The 21,506-nt window shown below is 33.3% G+C and overlaps 1 protein-coding gene across 3 annotated transcripts in view; it reads right to left on the bottom strand.

The window, feature by feature from the left end:
* The window catches only part of Syx1A (Syntaxin 1A), a 219,411-nt gene that overhangs the window by 191,969 nt on the left and 5,936 nt on the right, over positions 1–21,506 (bottom strand). For all 3 annotated transcript variants that reach the window (XM_088258209.1, XM_088258210.1, XM_088258211.1), the window contains exon 3: positions 10,592–10,691. In XM_088258209.1, coding sequence (XP_088114335.1) covers positions 10,592–10,691 — 100 coding nt within the window. The remainder of the gene's footprint in view (positions 1–10,591; positions 10,692–21,506) is intronic.

Genomic DNA, 21,506 nt, shown 5'->3' with positions numbered 1-21,506 from the left:
TCATATAATTTACGATTAAGTAACACCGCATCGATCCGATTCAGTGCACAATGCACCATTGGATGCGAAAGGCACACTCGCCATATTTAGTCCGCTGCGCTGGTAGCGAGCTAATAAGATCACTTTGCCTATGACCGTTGTAGCCGATCGAAGCGTGAGACGTCTATCAACCAATTCGTCTGGAAGACACAGCTCTTTTAGATACCGTGGAGCCATATTGTGTATTAATTTATATTAGAGTATACAGAGTTTTTACTCTAACTTTTCGGTAAAACTAGTGGAGTTCGTGAATAAGTTATTTGTATAATATGACGCAAAAAAAATAGTAAAGAAAATTTTGGTTTTAAAATATGATTAAAATATACGAAAAAGTTGAAGTTTTTGCAAAAAAGTAATTATTCCTAAAATATTTATTTATGTTTCTTGAGATATCAATTATAAATATTAATAATTTCATCTCTCAAGGGTGGTATCTTATATTGACGTATATACTCTAATTATATTAAATAAATATTTTAAGTATACTTACACCTTTTCCGCGTCATTTTCAAACATCCTACGTTGATTGAAAATGACGCAGAATGCATCTAAACACGTGTCACAACAGATTTTAAGCAATATGTTGTGGTATTTACTAAGTAAAACTTGAATTAAAAATCAACCTTTTTAGTTCCTTCTCGCGACTACATCAATTCTACCGTGCGTAGATGAATTTCACAAAAAAATATATAAATATAAACAAAGCTCATTTCGTGTGTGAATATTTCAGCTTTTCAGGTGGCGTCATGACGAGGCTGAGAGGGGTGGGGGAGGGGCGTATCAATCAAGGGAAAATCCCCGGTAATCCCTTACCTCATGCAGAGGGTCCCATGAATCAAAATGCCGACCGCGTGACGAATGCAAAGTAGTGAATCCCGACGCCCAACCCCGGGACTTTACGGCTGTCCAAACTTAAAACACAGTAAGGGACATTTTTTTGTAGTACGTTTTTTTTTTCATTTTAAGACTAATTAGAATCTACTTAGTCCAAAATGGAAAAAAAATCCTACAAAAAATGTCCCTTACTGTGTTTTGATTTTGGACAGCCGTTTTTTATCCATGACGCAAGTGGCATTTCGATTTGCGTTTTGTGAGCGTGGCGCCGTTTGATATTGGAAAAATTTGCTACATCATCTTATAACATTACTCTCCTTCTAAGCTTTATCCCAATGGTGCATAGTGCACTGCATCGTATCATATAACACTGCATATATAATACGTATTTTAAATAATTATTACCGTATTTTACGGACTACAAGACGCTACGAACTTTAACTTATAAGCAATAAAAAAATATATATTAAAATTTTTATTTACAACATTTTGAGTGTGTCCAAATACTTGTTTACAAATCTAGAGATAGGTATGTTTCCCGCGGCATCGGATATATGGCCATTTGTAAGACCTGCCGAAATTTGAAATCAAATACTGGACATATTTTTATAAATTTTGAGTACAAGACGCACTTGAACTTTGGAGGCAAAAAAGGTGTGTAATTATTACTTTAATCGAACGCGTTTAAAATAAAAAGTGTTTCCAAAATTCATTCAATAAAAAGTAAAAGTAGAAATAGTGGTATCAATCAAGTAAATCTAAAATTAAAAATGGATAGATTTTCCACAAAGTGACTGCCGAATCAATTAATGAAATTATATAGTTATTGTTTTATTATAAAAAATGCAGTTCCGACAAGAAATCGGTAGCTTAATGGTAAAGGGGTATATCTGTAAAATTTTGCCTTTACAGTACCGAAATATCAGTGTAAAACTTTTTAAAAAATATTGCATTGTGATAAGATAATTTTATTTATTTAAAACGTAGTAAATTGAAAGGAGCGAGAGAGGGCTGATCGGCGGAACTACAATGCAGCTATCTCCAGCGGAAAACTTGGTACATCATTCAGAAACTTTACGGAAGATTGTCCCTCAAAGGCAAATACGCGGGATCTCGATAATTCACTCGAGCGAGTGTGCATACCGGGTACGGAGACGAGGAATGTTCCAGTGAATGGCGGCAGGGAGGGTGGAAGCGGTATGGTGAGTGGAGGGAGGGTGGGTGGGGGGTACAGGAAGCCAGCAGTAGGGGATGAATGCAAAGCGCCATAATGAATTCTCGACCCAGGCACGACCTGGGAGGAGTGGTATAGAATAGAAACAAGAATGAACGGAAAGAACATAAATAGAAGACGGATAAGAGGTCGGAAAATGCTTTAGACGTTACCCTATTCTATAGGGTCCGCCATCTAAAGTTTTTTTTTTCAACTAGTGCTTATTTCGTGAATGGTAACACTTAGCTCATGTCTGATTTGACAGATAATTAGTTTTATCCTTCCGCTGAGCGAATATGGTTGTGTATACGCTTGAACAACGCTGGGAAATATTGCGACATTCGACTTACAGAAGATGCCGATTTTGCCAAAAAAATCATCTTTTCGGATGAAGCTCATTTTGATCTTGGCGGGTATGTAAACAAGCAAAATTGTCGTATTTGGGGCACAGAAAACCCGCACGCATACATTGAAAAGCCGGTACACCCAAAACGAGTCACTGTTTGGTGCGGATTTTGGTCCAGAGGCATAATTGGGCCATTTTTCTTTGAAAATGAGCAAGGAGTGGCCGTTAGTCAATGGCGATCGTTATCGGGCCATGTTGAACGGATTTTTGTTCACAAAAATTGAAGAGGAGGATATTGGCAACATTTGGTTTCAACAGGACGGCGCTACGTGCCACACAGCCGAAGCTACACTCGATGTTTTGCGCCCCATTTTCAAAAAAAAATGTTATTTGGCGGACCCTTTATTTACTCTCGATTTTGTAAGATAGGTTCCATTAAAATGTTTTTAGCCTAGTAACTATTACCGTAAAAACGCATTAATTGAATACATTAAAGCATCTTACGCGGGATGCAAGTTTTACAGTCCTCAGTCCGCCAATCACCGTTTGTGGGGAGACTGTAATCACAATTACCAAAACAATTACCACTGTAGCGGGACTCTTGGCTGTTTTCTTTTAATACTACTATTACTACCATCACGCCGTTTCCCCGCAGGGATCTTCTGTCCTGACATACACTCCTCGCTTCCTTCACATCCATACATCTAGTCATACATGTCCTCCGATTACACAGACTACTGACACCACCAGATTTCAGGTTCTGATTGATCTGATCTTGCCAAATCTTTTTCGGTCGTCCTCGTTCTGGTTTCCCGCTCACATTCGCGTATTTTCTTAGTCATTCTCTCGTTATCCATTCGCTCAACATGTCCATACCACCGTAAAGAACTCTTCCTAATCTTTTCAATTATTCCTTGTTCAGCCTTACATTCTTTTCTTTCAAATATTATTATTTCTTATTTATTAAATATTGTAAAAAAAAGTAAAACATTTAATGTTTTACTTTTCACCTGTAGATGAAAACGTCTGTTTGTTTTTTTTTAACTTGTCGTACGTAATGAAATAAAACTCATTAAGTGGTGGCGTAAAACAAGAGTTTAATTTTAAAAAATAAGTAATATCGTTAACTTTCGCAAGATCGGCCCCGCATGAGATGTGTTAAAACCTTTCTCCCAAACCCGGATCAGATTTAAAGGATTTTAGTCTTTCTCAGATCCACTATTGCGGTAAACAAATCTTTTGCACAAATTTTTAATGGGTTGGGAAAATATAATATATAAATTCTTCTTCTTCTTTCCATGTTCGCTCCCTAGGTGGAGCATATGGCCAACACGAGTCGTCTCCAAGTCACTCTGTCACGCGCCATCTCCTTGGCGTCCTCCCAGGTCAGTCCGGCGTCTCGAAGTTCCGCTGAGTATAGTCGGTGAATGGTCGTCAGCGGCCTTCAGGGGCGCCGGAATCCTCGGGGTTGGAAGAAGAGACATGAGGGGTTGATGCCCTCAGGTGGCATTCTAAGGACATGTCCCAACCATGTCCACCTTCTTCTCTTCAGGACTTCCAGTATGAGGGGCTGTTGAGTTCTTCTCCTCACATCGTCATTCCTGACGAAGTCATACCACTTTATACCCAGTATTCGCCTCAGGCAGGCATATATAAATACCCTTACATATATATATATAAATACCCTTACATAATATATAAAATACAAAATTATTGGCAATTATTATGTGAGATTTCAAGGAATACGTATTTAAAGGGAATTATAAATAAACAAAGGGGAAAGAATCAAGATTTATTAAGAATCAATAAAGAGGTAGTAATGAATCAGTCATTTCCTGGCCATTGTAAGGGAGGGTCATTGGAATTATTGATCAATAATGGGAACAATTGATTTCAATACAACCATTGTATTTCTATACACTTTCAAATTAATGGACGATGAACGGAAGAGACTCGAAAACTCAAACATCGACCGGCAATAATTGGTCAAACAAAGCAAAGTAACAATAATAGAGAGAATAAATGTAATAATACTCAAGTAACAAGATTTCAGTAAAACATGCGCGAGGGTGAACGTTAAAAAAAAATATAAAGAAAAAAAATAAATAAAGAAACTAAGGAAATGGGAATACGAAATACACAAAAATGAAAGATAAACTATATCAAATCATGCATGCTGTGTTAGTGATTGCATGCTGTGTTAGTGATTGTCCTGACGAAGAGACGGGTACGTCTCGAAATCGGTAGACGTAAAAATCTCGGTGAGTGGTTATATACTAATTTTATTAACATTTTTGTAAAAAAATAAAAAAGTATATCAAATCATTTTAATTTATGTATTAATTTTTAAATCAAACGCTGATTTTTTGAGTCTAAGGTGTATTTTATTAACAAAAACACATAAAAATAAATATAACAAAATAAAAAATGTATTTAAAAATGAATATTGTGACAATCGTTTCGCCTAGTTATGGCATTTTCAAACGAACGTGAAGATTAAATACAACTTAGTAGACTCAAAAAATCTGTGTTTGATTTAAAAATCAATACATAAATTAAAATGGAGTTGTACAAATTAAACGCCAAATCAATAAATAAATAATAAAAATATATATGGTTGATGTTTTTATTTTTATTTTGTATATTTTCTACAAAGTAACAGCCGACTGAATGGAAAATATTTCACATTTAAAATATCTATAAAATTAAAGATAGGAAAACTGCTGCACAATTGAAAAAATTTATTTAATTTAATAAAAATAAATTCTCATGTGTGTGATTATAATCCAGGATTCGGACACTAATAAAAGAGTTTCTGCTCAATAAAAAGCTTCTTTTCATCTCACCAATACATGTCTCTAGTGAAGTTCTAGTGATTCAAGAACAAGGTTTCTAAATTGGTTCATATATATATATATATATATATATATATATATATATATATATATATATATATATATATATATATATATATATATATATATATATATATATATATATATATATATATATATATATATATATATATATATATATATATATATATATATATATATATATATATATATATATATATATATATATATATATATATATATATATATATATATATATATATATATATATATATATATATATATATATATATATATATATATATATATATATATATATATATATATATATATATATATATATATATATATATATATATATATATATATATATATATATATATATATATATATATATATATATATAGATCTTCCAAGAATTTGAGTAGTGTGGTTGTCAATAATGGGTAGAATTAGTGAATGTTACACGTGTGTAAAGTGATCACTTAAACCAGCCTATGACGGTCGTCAGCCTCGTGAATGCTTAGACTTCCATATTTTTCTTCATCTTTGATGAGATGTCAACAAATAATATAGTAAAAATAAGTTATAAAAATACTTGTCGTATTTAGGCGCCAAGTTGTTAACATTCTGCCGAGTAAAAGAGAATTCTCCGAATGTTCGCACATCCCAGTTGCTCGTCTAATAACTTACCAAATTACAGTAGAGAGAGTACGTCACTAAATAAAGCCTACGGTGGAGTTAACATTTCAAAACTCTAAATTAAATTTACTTGCGTACAAACTTAGGCGTGTTCGGATACAAAACAACGCGAAAAAACAAACAATAAAAAAAAACAAATATCACTAGAATTTTCGAAAATTTCCAAGTGGGATTTTTGTTAAAGAAAATTGAACGGGAAAACAGAACAAGGACGGCCGAAAAAGACTTGGCACGATCAGATCAATCAGAATCTAAAATCTGATGGTGTCAAAAGCCTGAGTAATCAGAGTGCATGTATGACTAGATGTATGGATGTGGAGGCGAGGAATGTTTGTCAGGGTGGCGTTCCATCCGTTCTGCCTACCCCTGCGGAGAAACGACTTGATGATAGTAGTATTAGTTGTTGTACAATAAAACAGCAAAATTATTTTCATCCGCTATGGCAGACGAAAGAATGAAAGAGTTTAAAAAAAAACACTGCCAAAAGTGTTTTGAGTATTTTAATTACGAAAGCAATTTTCCCGGTTATAATGACAGAGCGGAGCAAAAATTAAATAAGGTTTTTGATTGCGCAGAGAACCGAGTTTATTTGGCAATTTATTCCGAGCTACGAGGAGTTACACAATTCCCCGCAATTTAATTAACGTCCCGATAATATAGGATTCATGAGAGATCCATAAATTACCTGCGTAATATTTCATTTAACCCAGAGCTTGGGGGGGGGCAAATTACGGCACAAGGGCTGCGAACAATACATCGTTCCGCGAAGAAAAGAAAAAAATACAATCGTAGCGAAATTAAACGTTGCTTCAAGTCAGAAAGTATAATCAAAACTAGCTAACTAACTAACCATCATGCCGCTTCTCCTTAAGGGTAGGCAGAGAGATTATGTTAGAACGCTACACCAATCTGTCTTTGGTAACAATCTTCGCCACTTCCACGTTCATGCATCTCCTCATACATACTCGCCGATTTTTCCGACCCAACCTAACCTTACCATTTTCAAGTATTTGTAATACTCTGTCTCTTTTCAATATGTTTCCTTTTTTTCCAATTCAATCGTTTCAAATTCGTTTTACTGTTCATTCTTCACTCACTGGATTCATATCGCTCACTCCTTCCAAGAACGTCATAAATAAAAAATCTTCAATTTTCAGTTGTGCATGTTTTCGGAATGCCCAGAAAATGTACTATATCCCAGCAAAAGTGGCATATTTTTAACTTAATATTTACCAGATACAGGACACAAAGTGTTGTTTTTGAATTTTGAATAAAATGTATTGTTTAATTATTTTTTCAAATATACTAAATATTTTTCAAATGGAGAAAAAACCTTCAGGTTTTACCTAAAAAGATCTGTTGCACAGTAAAATTCAATGAGTGGCTTGATATTTATTTTCAATACATTGTATTATATTATTAAACTTTGAAAAGGTTCTCCTGAAAAATCATTTTTTTTTTTATTTATGACGTTCTTGAAAGGAGTGAGCGATATGCTAAAACCTCATCACAACAATATCCCCATACTCATAGTTTAATCATTTTTAATGAACGATAAATACATTATTTTAGAGTGTGCTCTACTCGTAGGAAGCGCTAAGGTGTCAGTTGCCCTGGTGATTCGAGTGGGAACTTTATACATCCAAAAATAAAACGTTCCGTTTAAATACTATGATGCATTGTTGACAGTAATTCAATAATTAATATTACAAGGGTACATAAGTAAAATTATTTGACATAAAACAAGTAATGGTTAAGTTGAGGTTATAATATACATGAGAAATAGAGGTATACTCTACTCGGTAAAAGTAAAATAAATTCAAAAGCATTAAACGAAAAAAAAGAATTCAAAATGTATTACACCGTCTTTGCAACACGCTAGTTTCTGAAATTGCAAAGCCGCCGAGCGTTTGTTTTAAACCGCGCAAAGGGAGATAACTACAACGTCACATTTCTGGCGGCCGATGTTATATCTATGCAAATTTTGAGGGCGCCTCCCTCTAGGCAGAACAATCGGATTCCCCCGAACTAATGAATACCCCCGAGCAACAGTTTGACTTCGGCTCGAGTATGTATAAGAATAAAAATTAATCAAATTATTTGCTCGCCTGAACGAGAACAATTCGCTCACTCCTTTCAAGAACGTCATAAATCAAAAATCGACAATTTTCAGTTGTGCATGTTTTCGGAATGTCCAGAAAATGTACTATATCCCAGCAAAAGCGGCATATTTTAAACATAATATTTACCCGCTACAGGGCAGAAAGTGCTGTTTTTGTATTTGGAAGAAAAGTTATTTTTTAATTATTTTTTTAAATATATTAAATATTTTTCAAATGGAGAAAAAACCTTCAGGTTTTACCTAAAAAGATCTGTTGTACAGCAAAAAGTTCAATAAGTGGCTTGATATTCATTTTTAATACATTGTATTTCATTTTAAAACTTTAAAAACGTTCTCCTGAAAAATCAAGCTTTTTGATTTATGACGTTCTTGAAAGGAGTGAGCGAATTGTAAAATAGTGTATTTGCAAAATTACGTATACCGAACTGATGGACTAGACGTTCATCAAAAAATAAAAGACGTATTTTATTTATTGTTCGGCATTAACTTTGTGGTAAGACATGTTACAATGATTAAAGAAAACACTTGTTTTTTACCACTTGAGTTTTATTAAAGACTGCATGTTTCAGAAGTTAATCTTCCATCATTCAGGTCTGTATAGTAACTGTTACAGTTAAAGGATAAAGTTGTTGTTTTAATACTATGGAGTACTTTATTTATTGTTTCGGCATTAACATTGTGGTAAGACATGTTACAATGATTAAAGAAAACATTTGTTTTATACCACTTGAGTTTTATTAAAGACTACATGTTTCAGAAGTTAAACTTTCATCATTCAGGTCTGTATAGTAACTGTTACAGTTACTATACAGACCTGAATGATGGAAGTTTAACTTCTGAAACATGTAGTCTTTAATAAAACTCAAGTGGTATAAAACAAGTGTTTTCTGTAATCATTGGAATAAAACACGTATTAACAAAAATTTATTAGGTTTTGTTTGACGTGTTCCAATGTTTTGGATCTAACGATAATACCACTTATATACTGTTACTATATTCGATAATGTCGGTGACTTACTCGTCAATAACTCACTATTGTGGGTCAAAGATCTATTAATTTATACATCTACGCCTGTACATTATTGAATGAATCTAGGAGCCGAGTCGGTCGAGACGTGACCGAGTGACAGTCCATTGTGCCATGAAGGAATTAATTATGTACGCTATTGCAGGGATATAATATTTATTATATTTAATACGGAGCGAATGGGCCCGCGGGGTGAATAGAGTCGCTTCGCGTCGGCACGAATCGAGAAAATGTATGGGCGGGAAAAAGTTCATAAAACGTTCTGAAATGGAACAGGATTTCCTCGAAATAGGCGGGAAAATACAGAGTGAATTTTCACATGAAAGGAACGTGAAACCTCATTACGAATATAGTATAGTGCAGAGATGTACGAGAAAGTACGTAACAGCAAAAAATAAGTACATTCGGAATATGAAAACGGCCCAGTAACACAAATAAAGTAATGTTTTAGTAAGGCTAATAAAAAAATTGGAAAATTATTTACTCATCTATTAGAATTATTTTTTACTTTGAACGAGAAACCTCATTATGCATAGTATAGTGCAGAGATATATGAGAAAGTACGTAACGTAACAGCTAGAAAAAAATACATTCGGTATATGAAAACGGACTAGTAAGTATAATAAAATAAATAATTTATTGTTATCATTAAAAAAATCATTCATTAGAATAATTTTTGATAAAAGAATATTATATATACACACTCAATTGTGTCCAGATTTTTGTTCACAAATCTGGATTTGTGCCCACTCATGAGGTACATTTACATCTCAACATAGATGTAGAAGAATATACAAGTCTGGGCTTATAACAGTGCTAACATACATTTCACGAAGGTCTCTGCTAAATAAAAAGCTTACTCAACACAACCATAGATGGTGCCGAGAACTCAGATGTGAAAGAAAGTGTCGATTAAAGAATGACGAATCACTTAAACCAGCTTATGACGGTCGTCAGCCCCGAAAATGCGCAGACTTCCATATTCTTCTTCATCTTTGATGAGATGTCAAAAAAATAATATGATAAAAGAATGTATAAACAAGTTAGTACCGAAATTTGAGTAGTGTAGTTGTAAATCATGGGTAGAAACCGGCCTATGATGAGATCTGGTGGTAGCTTCATACATTCTTATTAATTCAATTTATATTTTTGTCTAAAAGTGCCAAATATTCGATTCAGAAAATCATTCTATTAACCCCATCATTGCTATCAACCATGATAACATGGAACCACTACCTATGACGTATTTATTTAGTTACAACACAAGAGTGCGAAATGTAGGCTGATGGAGCCGAGATGTTTACAAACCAGTAAAACAAACAGCCAATGAGGTACCTACCTAATTTGGTTACGTTGGATACCCACTAACGAATCGTACGTTTGATGCGTCACGTGCTTGTCACTCGGGATTGCGGGTATTGAAAACAGGACAGAAATATAAAATTTGACTTACTTTCATCTGATTGCGGCGCAGATAAGATGGCACTATGCTTCTTTTTTACTTCCTCCACGTTTTCCTGGATCTTGTCTATCATAGCCCGTATTTCCTCTACCTGTAAAATAAATCAATTTTTATTTTGGCATTCTAAATGTGTACGAAATGCTTTCCAGGCGATTATAAAACAAGTATAATAGCGAACATTTTTTTTAAATGTTAAAAATATAAAATAAATGAGTATTAAATAAAAAGAATAATTGTATATAAACACGCAAAAAATCTGATGGCATTTATGAGGGATAATCCCTCTTAAAAACATGCCACAAGGCCTCAAAAAGATGACGAAGAAGAAGATTTATGAGGAGGCATGAATGTGAAACTCTCTGTTTGCCCCTGTGGAAGCGGTGTGATGGTTAGTTAGTTACTTAGTAAATATACACACACGAACACACATACCATAAATATACACACACATGTATGTTTTTATATACTTAAACAATAATTTGACTAAACTTTAATTTGACTAGATATTACTTTTAGTATACTGTTACTTCCATTCATCATTTATATTATGTCGTTATTTTTATTTTGTTCACAAGTTGTTCAATCTGATGAAATGGAAAATAAATAAAATACGATTCAATACTCGTAAGAAAGATTTACTAAGTCATTTCCAATTCAGTTAAACGTTTTCCATAGGATTTGAACTTTTATCTCATGATAATCATCTATGTAGGTATCCGGGTACTGAAAAACTACTTGAATTAGTAAATTGCTTAGCTCAAAACTTTAGCTAATGGGTAAATCGCAAGGGAGCTGTACGGCTAAGGGTGTAGATACATAGATTCGAGATTCCTTCCTCCTAAATAAGCGCCGCCAATATAACTTTTTACACGCATTTGTCAATGTCTGGCGGGGACACGAATTCACAGGGACAAAACAAGGCCGTAATAAAGGAGATAACACGAGTGAAGAATGCGAGGGAAACATAGAAAGGAAACGATTAAATACACCACTTCCGTATTTCGAGATAAGCGGGCTGTCGCCCTATTCTGATGTCGAGTTAATCGAGGATTAAAGGCAAAAACGTAACTTGAATCAGCAGTGCCAAAAAAATTACCTCACGATTCCCGAACTTAACCCGGTTTTTTCGAAACAGAATAATCAAATTCCCCCTTGAAATAAAAGCAGGAGGCATTTACACGAGGTCAATTTTTCAAACATTCCACTAAGCCAATATAGTATTTTATTAGTGCATGTTATAACCTCGGCTCGTAACGCATGTCTGTGCTGAAACCTATAGTGCATGTTGGTCTTCGGGTCGACCAAAAATCGCATGTGTTAGACATTTTGTGTAGTTTTGAGTGTGTAAATGGTGCTACGGTGGTGAAAGGTGGTATTGTTTGCATGCTGTGGTAGTGATTATCCTGACGAAGAGACGGGTACGTCTTGAATCCGGTAGACATAAAAAATTCGGTGAGTGGTTATTTACTAATATTATTAACATTTTTGTAAAAAAATAAAAATAAGTAAAAATGACTGACCCCAAAATAAATGCTTTAAATATGAATAATATTGATAATATAGTATTTTCCTTATATAATGGGTACTTCGAGACAATGAGTGTCCTCGAGCTAATTTTTCAAACCACTGGATTATCTTTCGAGTATTTTTTAACTTTCGTCTGGGATGGCAATTGTCGCCGTGTAAATAGCGTTTTACAACTTAAAATACATCAATAAACATATTACTGACGTAGCAATGTATAAGCAGTTATTTTTAAAGGATAACTAATTAACCACCACACCGCTTTCCCGCAGGGTAGGCGGAGAGAATATAACGCAACATTAAAACCGTCTTTGCAAAATTTATTCGCCTTTTCCGTATTTATGCATCTCATCATCATGATTACTCCTACTCCTGACCTAACCGCTTCCACGTATTTGAAATACTTGATCATGAATAAACAATAAATATGGGAGTCGAACACAGCAATTTACATGTATCGTTCAGAACATTTTAAATTTGTTGCCGACGGATGTTAGAGGTCAAAATAAAATATGGAACAAAGGCAAAATAAAGGAATGGGTAAATAAATGATCAAGAGTTAATTTTATGAAAATTGTAAAATGTATATAAAAAACCTTCAGGTTTTACCTAAAAAGATCTGTTGCACAGTAAAAAGTTCGATACGTGGATTGATATTTATTTTTGATAAATTGTATTATATTTTAAAACTTTAAAAACGTTCTCCAGAGAAATAAAGTTTTTTGATTTATGACGTTCTTGAAAGGAGTGAGCGATATGTATTGCTTATGATATAAATGTCTAGTCACGATATAAATCGACTATGTGACGGCTAGGCAACATTTTCAACGTACCAGACTTAGAAACCGCTATTTGGTGGTAATAACTACCGCGATAAAAATAACCCGGATTCAGAATAAGACAGACGCGGAACTACGGTATAAAAATAAAGGAATCGAGATATACAGCCACCGATCATAAATTGACGTATATATACGGTATACACGTCGGTAATACGTTGAATAAGTCTAATTTACGGGAAAATCCGATAAAAGGGAGAGTAGATAAATTTACGAGAGATGGCAGGGAGGAATTCGGGAAGGAAACGTAAAAGTAATTGAAAAAGTACTTTCTGGATGTATGAAAACATTATATTATACATACTTGATCATAAAAAAAGGCGTAAGTAATACTGTAACTGCGTTTGATACCCTTTTGATTTAGAGGGCTTTGAGTATCACAAGGGGAAAATCCATAAAAAATATGGCTTTAAGAGACTTAAAAAAATTAGGTAGTAAAGATAAAAATAAGATTAAGTATCCCGAGAACGGTCAGTAAGATTATCAATCTTTCCGTGAATATTACTATCCTACCTGCAGACAAGCATCTAAAATAGACGTTTTGCGGGTTTTCATTTAAAAAAAATATATTACTAAATACCGTCTAAGATGGCATACGGTTATAAAAAACTAATATGTAGACTTTAAGTAAAAAATAATTCAAAAAGACTAATAAAAGTATTCATAATATCAGTTATAGGAAACCAGCCCTCATCTAAGTATGGTATTAAAATACATTTTTACCGTGGAAAGATATTCCTGCGCAATATAAAGAAATAATTAGGGCAAAGATTCTCAAAGGCTTCAACGTACGATATTACCAGGAAGCGGGTTTACAGGAATTCCAGGGATTGAATGCCGTTTCAATTATTATTAATGAAACGGATACAAACAGCGGCAACTTTATGAACTTTGAATACAATGAAATCGAAACGAAGCAATTTAATTAGCGGGTGGTTATATACAATCTAGAGCAAAAGTGCCGTACCAATTATTTACTAAGAAATGATAAAAACCTTAACCGTGATTAATATTCTAAGGTTTTTACTGTTATTTTAAGGTCAGCACTATAAAACTCAATATTTTGAGAGTCAACGTTTTTGTTCACAAAGCTGGGTTTGTGCACAAAGGATATATATATGAATAAGAATATGAAAGTGTGGACATAAATTTCATAAAAGTCTCTGCTAATTTTAAAAAAATTACTCAACTCAACCATTGATGGTTTTCCGCGAACTCGCATGTGAAATAAGGTGTCAAAAAAGGATATATACATATACGAGGATATATACACCTTTCGAAATTTGAGAAGGTAGTGTGGTTGTCAATCATGGGTAGAATGGTAAATATTTCACGTGTATAAAGAGATCACTTAAACCAGCCCATGACAGATCGTAAGCCCTGTAAATACGCAGACTTTCACATTCTTCATTATCGACAATGAGATATCAATATAAAAAATATATAATATTCGTTACAAAAAATATTTCTTAACTTTTTTCATTAAAATAAGGTTTTAGATTCAATAAGTAATAAATTGATTTTTTTGTAAACTTTAAAGAGAAAAAAAATATTTTACAAACTTTTTTCATTAAAATAAGGTTTTATATTGACTAAGTAATAAACTGATAAGAATGAATTGTGAGAATAAAAAAAAACACGAATTAAGGCTTTATTTTATTTAACGTATATTTTTTACTTGATAAAATAACAAAAATTCAAGCAGTCAAAGAATTTTGCTCGCCACAGTAGTACCTACCCAGGATATTTCGCTAAGAAGAAAATAATGAAGTTCAGGAACAAGATACTCTAAATTTTTTATTAAAATAAGAAAATCATTTTCAGGAATAAGAGAGATACCGAGTTACCTCGAGCAACGGAATAGGTCATTAGTGAAAGCAGAAAGAAAATTAAAATAAGAACATCGCTACTAATCCCCGTATTATTAACGTGCCCTTAAAAGAAAACCGAGTCAGCAAAAGAGTGTACAGTAAAACCTCGATATAACGGACTAATTGGGGGTAGGGGGTTCCGTTTATGCCGAAAGTTCGTTATATGAAAAAAAAGATTTAAAATATAAGGTTTTTTTTTTTAAATACGAACACTGTATTTATGATATAAATAAAATATTCAAAATAAAACAAAATTGTATTGTCTTCGGAAACTCGTCGTGAAGTGGCGTTGCTGTTTGATATCGATGCGCTTGCTTTCGGTAATCCTGATCTGAAAAACGAATCAAGTTTTGTTTGCACTTTTGTTGCTGTTTGTTGTTGAAGTTTGCTGCTTTTTTTATAATCAACTCTCTAATGGTAGGGACTGTCCGGAGCCATTTCGTCGTAACGTAACACGTTACGATGCGAGTATTCGTATAGTCAATACAGCGAGCCGAGCGCTCCATCCAGTCTCGGATGCTCGCCGCGAACGACGGTACGTTACGACGAAATGCTCCGGTCAGTCCCCACCTTAAAATTACGATAATGGGTATAATAAAGTTAAACTTTGTTATGTGATGAATAGTCAATTAATGTTATTAGATCGTCGAAATGCGATCTTACCACTGATAACTTCAGGACCGCTAAAAATTGTTTTCATGCGGCGACACTTGAATTTAAGCATATATAATATCAACGGGACAATGTTACATTTTTTATATTTGACCGTTTTTTTTGTCCCTTATGTCCGAAGTCCGTTGAATAAAGGTCCGTTATATCGAGTTTTTGCTGTAATTCAAATCCGATAATCGCGCAGTTTAAGTTAATCTCTAACCAAGATCAGCAGTTTTCACGTTAACCGGAAAACGAAAAGAAAACGTGTATAATTTTAAAAATTACATACCATGATTCCCAGCTTAAAGTTAACTAAAGGCTAACGAATGGGATGAGATGTGTTGACTTCTAACAATGGACGACTAACTGCTAAGCCATCCGCGATTCAGTGGGATTTACCAAGTGTTGACGGAGAGTCAAAACAAACTGGACAATAGACAAACAGGGCTAATCGACACGATACTAAATGTTACTCTTTTAGGGTTTCTTTACTCTATTTCGGTTTGAAAGAGTCTTTCATATAGCAAATCCTTGGTGTTTTACTTTTAATGCCTATGTTGCATTTAAGAGGGCGATGTTCGTCCGTAATCCTAACATCTGAATCCATTGAATAAAAAAAATGCACATGCAACATTGTACACGTGATAGAATTGAAACTGCTTAAAAATTAAAGAATAAAATAGATTTAGTGTGAAAGACAGGCGGAGAGAGAGAGAGAATCTCAAAATAAATACAACAATACAATAATTTGTATAAAAAATAATTCTGTCTATCCCATATTTACACCGTCATTGATTTGTGCTTCAATTGGTAATACAGATACAAATGGTTTGCGATAGCTAAAATATGAGATGTATGGTATGTCCGTTACTCGATATATTCATGATAATGAGAAAAAAAAATATGCATATCTCTTTCTCTTTCTCTCCATGTAATATCTTACTTCTCTCTCATGTAACGAAACGTGACGCGTCCTTGAAATTTCATCTCGATTCACGCCCAATTATCAATTATCAAATCACCGCTAACAAGTAAATGTTAATTTCAAAAAGATTTTCTTTATTTTTGGCAAACAGAAGTGATTGAGATAATAAATAAAATATGTAAGTGTCACTCTTTCGACATTTAAAAAAATCGTATAGGGCCGAACAAAAGACGACACGCTCAGCGGGTTCTAAAAATATTACACTATTACCCACATTTTGCGGGTTTTAATACACCTTTCAGAGCAACACAACGCCGAGGTGACATTTAGCAAGTAAGCAAACATACGCGTGTTTGCGAACAAACAACGAATATAAACATAAGACTCAACTTTCTATGTTAATGTAAAAATTGAGTTTGGTACTTTTTTCTCCGGTAATATACTTATATGTTTTAAACAGGATAGATTCAATAATTTGACAATAATTTAGAGTGAAATTTCAAGGGTGCATCACGTTTATTAGACACGTTTTGTTACATGAGAGAGAAGAAAGATATAACGTTTAGAGAGGAAGAAAGAGAGCTATGCACTCGTGTAACAAAAGTGAGAGACGTATGCACAACGATAGAATAAGAGTCACTCGTGCGCGTGTTGTACATGTACACGTCAGACGCTATATATTAACAATTTAGGTGTCACGCGTAGTGTAAGTTATTACATTGTTTTAACAAGCCCAACGAATCAATAACAAAATCTGCAACTACAATAGATACAATTTTTTCTTGTTTTCTAGAAAGAAACACGTGCAATATATTCAATCTTAGTAATGTATATTTATTTATTAATTATGTAACTTTTTTTACGTTTATGCCCTGTGATTGTTCGATCTTATTTGGGAAGAGTTATGTACTTTCTCTCACACATAATCAGTCTTATTCCTTATTTTTTAAAGAGATTTCACTTGTATCACGTGTACAGTGCTGTATGTTTATTGTTTTCATTACTTTAACCATATTTTGTTTACTATATGTTGAAATTTTAATAGTATGTATATAATAATAAATAATTAAACTATTGCTTTTAAAATCTAGATACCTGTAAAAAAAATAAGAGAATTTCAAAGAGAATTATTTATGCATTGATGCCACAACAAGTTGACAATGCGTTTTACAGGACATGAAATTGTCAACGTTAAAAAAAGTTCGAAATTCAACTAAGTCCTCTCCTATAAAGGGTCAAAGAAAATTATCAACCTTCTATAACCCTCTATACCTGATATTTGTTTGCAAGTAGGAAGGAATTACTCTTGAAAACATTAGAAATAAGTATGCAAATTGAATGGTTTATGTACACCATTTTCAGTTAATTACAATCAGTCAGTGTAGGATTAAGTTGGGCCTAATTGTTGGGTATTAACCTTACCGAAATGGCACTGAAAGAGTGCGAGATTAATAAATTAGAACAACTCCCACGCGAAATTGAAAAAAAACCGACATAATGCACTCGAAAACAAGGTAGGTGTATGGTTAAAAATAGAACAGTGTGATGGAAACATCACGATTAAACAAGATACGATGATAACGAACGTCAGCAAGAAGTAGGTGCTAAATAATTTTTTCCTCTTTTATTTATTTAATATAGTTACATTTTTTACAATTTAATACTAGTGTGTTTTTATATACTTCTACTTAATACAATCTTATAATTTTATTTGTGCTGTGCCTCTCCAAAAAAGAGACTGAGCTCTTTTGCTTGGAGAGGGTTTTTTTGTTTTTATTTTTTATTTTTATAGTATCATGTTATACATTTAAAAATATATATTATTGGGGAACATTGTATTTTTATGCGGTACGATGGAGTCATCTTGTTTATTTTTCTATTGTATAGTCTGTATATATTTGTAGCGTTCGTTAAGTTTCTTTTTTAGAGTGTTTGTATCTTTTGTATTTTAAATTTCTAAAGGGAGGGAGGCTGTTTTTTTATTCATAAATACATACAATTTTGTAGGTACTGTTTTGTGTTGCATTTGGGTATTTAAAAATTGTTTCTACATCTTTGGGATGTGTTTGTTTCTAGTTTTGAATGATTGTTTTCTTTAAGAAGCCGTATAATTAATGTTTTTTTGTAGATGTATTCTACAAAAAACGGCATATTATAATACACGGCATATTAACCCGAAAGAGTGCTATCAGCAGATGGCAGTGTGTGCCATTTCTACAGCAATATGTGGGAAGGGTCAGGCCTTTAAAAACTAGTATCTATTCTGAATCCCACATGCTTGAGCGGTTTCATACTATCATAACTACTTTTCACACGTTGGACCTTGAAAATTGAGGTAATCGTCTGGTGTCGAGTCAATATGATGTAATGCGATGCATATTCGCATACCCACCTGAGCCAGACTTGTTCTTATACAAGTAATATCCAACATACAGATACATTTTCATACAATACTTTTATTATTTACTATATCAGAAACTGGATTATTCACCCTACGGATGAGATATCAATTAAAGGTGTCTCAACCTGATATGAAATATGTATCATTCTTATTTACTGTAACTGCCAACTTAAAGCCATACAAATTGTTTTCAGTATACCCTAATTGACATTTAACTACATTGCTTATATTAACATTCATAGAAATCCACATTACTCACTGAAATACCCACCATTATATGTACCCCTAGACCTAATAATACCAATTATTGTTAGTATATAAGGACATTTTGTAAATATTTTTAGTCAGTGTTTGATGATGTCCTAATAAGAAGAAACGCGTCACATATTATCATATATAAGTATGTAAATAAAAGTAGAATTCAATCCAATAACCGTGTTTAATTTTGGATATATTACCCATCAATGTATCATTTTTCCTTTTTTATGAAATAAAATGCAAGTCTGAGCGGCATTTTTTTAGATGCATCTATATTTTAAATTAAAACTAACTGACTAACTAACTAACCATCACGCCGCTTCCCCGCAGGGGTAGGCAGAGAGAATAGAGCGCCACCCACTCTGTCCTTGCAAACATTCTTCGCCTCTTCCACGTTCATGCATCTCCTCATGTGTATGAGGGGTGTGTGCGGGTGTGTACCCGCCGATTGTTACGACTCCTAACCTGACCACTTTCAAGTATTTGGCATACCATTTTAAATTATTTATTATGTAAAAGGTCTATGGGTCATCAAATGGATTTTTGTTTCTAAAACTAAAAAAAATGTTTAATTTTAATCTGTAATGGGGACAGGAGGGATAATCAAGTGTGGTCCAAAAGAGAACTTCTCAGCATTTCCTCTTTGCACCATCGGTGATGGTAAAGGTAAAAACTACAAACACATATATTTTTTAAGTTTTCTTTATTAAAAAAAACTAATTTATTCAAATTTTGAAAGAAAATACATGTTGAATTTATTATTGTAATATTTTTGCTGTTATTAGTAAAAAAAATTAAACCTTTATCCGCACCCCAATGGTGCATAGGGCACTGCGTCATATAAACGCTGTGTTATCTTGATCGTTACACATGAATGAAAGGTGATCAACCCTCCGCTTCAGGTACCAGTCCAGGGTAATATTGAATAAATATTATAGTGAAAAAATAACATATATTTATTTGACCCGGGTTCGATTCCCAGGCCCCCCCTGGGAATCGAACCCGGGACCTCCAGAACGGTAGCCGAGCGTGCTGACCATTACACTACGGAGGCGGACTTTTTTTTGTTGCTGTTGTTAATAGCAAAATAAATAGTTTGAGAATTTTTAACCAAAACGCAAGCCGCGTCTCAAAATTCAGTTATTTTTAGTTTAAGAAACATATTTCAAAGGAATTTTACTTGTCTTTCGATTAGTTTTGCTGGATAACATCCGCCGGTAACCAAATAGAATTTAGTTCGGCCAACTTTCACATTGCAACTCTCCATTTGAAGAAAATAAAGGCATACCATCGTACGACTCATTGAAGCGTAAAGCGCAAGTTGAACTCCGACATAAACTACGCGATACACATTATTCAAAAGGAGTTCTCGATATCTCAACATGGATGAAGAAAAATATAGTCTCAGATATTTACAGGGCTTATATCCTATCATAGGCTGGTTAAAAGATTACATGTCGCTGACTCCTTTCAACAACGTCATATATCAAAAATCGACAATTTTCAGCTGTGCATGTTTTCGGAATACCCAGAAAATATACTATATCCCAGCAAAAGAAGCATATTTTTAGCATTTACCCGCTACAGGCCAGAAAGTGTTGTTTTTACACTTTGAAGAAAAGGTATGGTTTAATTATTTTTTTTAAATAGACTAAATATTTTTCAAATGGAGAAAAAACATTCAGGTTTTACCTAAAAAGATCTGTTGCGCAGTAAAAAATTCAATAAGTGGCTTGATATTTATTTTTAATACATTGTATTATATTTTTTTACTTTTAAAACGATCCCTGAAAAATCAAGTTTTTTTATATATGACGTTGTTGAAAGGAGTGAGCGATGTGTAATATTCACCATTCTACCCATATTGACAACCACACAACTTTCATATTTTGTAACTCATACATATAGCATAAATCTCATGACGCTTTATGTTTAATCTCACGACAGCATCTATGGTTGATTTTAAAAGCTTTTATTTAGCAGACTTTTTTTATTTAGATGTATGCAAAATCATAATCGAATTATTTTACATACACGGAGACGCCTGAAAACATGATTTTAAATTTTAATGCAGCCTTTAATTTGACCAGTTATTTTATTCACAAGGTTTTAGATGTGTCCAACACCCTGTTCACAAATCTGGGTTTTTCTACTGACGAGCTATTTTTACATTTAAAAATGTAAAAATAACTCCTGAATATTAAATTTAAAATAAAAACACATTTGTGAACAAGGATTTGGACACACTCAAAAAGTTGCGAAGGGAGTTCAACTACAAACAATATTCAGTACCGACATAAAAGAAAAACAAGAAAACGAAAAATCGCTATACCAATGAAAGAGTAGTATATATATCGACGAAATTTAAATTGGCAATTTTTCACATATCATTTCAAGGTACTCGTGCATATTGGCAGTGTACAACTTACACAAG

The sequence above is a fragment of the Brachycentrus maculatus genome, unplaced genomic scaffold, assembly GCF_059751285.1.
Source record: "Brachycentrus maculatus isolate JH-2025_06_01 unplaced genomic scaffold, ASM5975128v1 h1tg000091l, whole genome shotgun sequence".
Lineage (NCBI taxonomy): Eukaryota > Metazoa > Arthropoda > Insecta > Trichoptera > Brachycentridae > Brachycentrus > Brachycentrus maculatus.
Note: the sequence above shows the minus strand (reverse complement) of the source record. Positions and strands in the feature narration are given on the sequence as shown.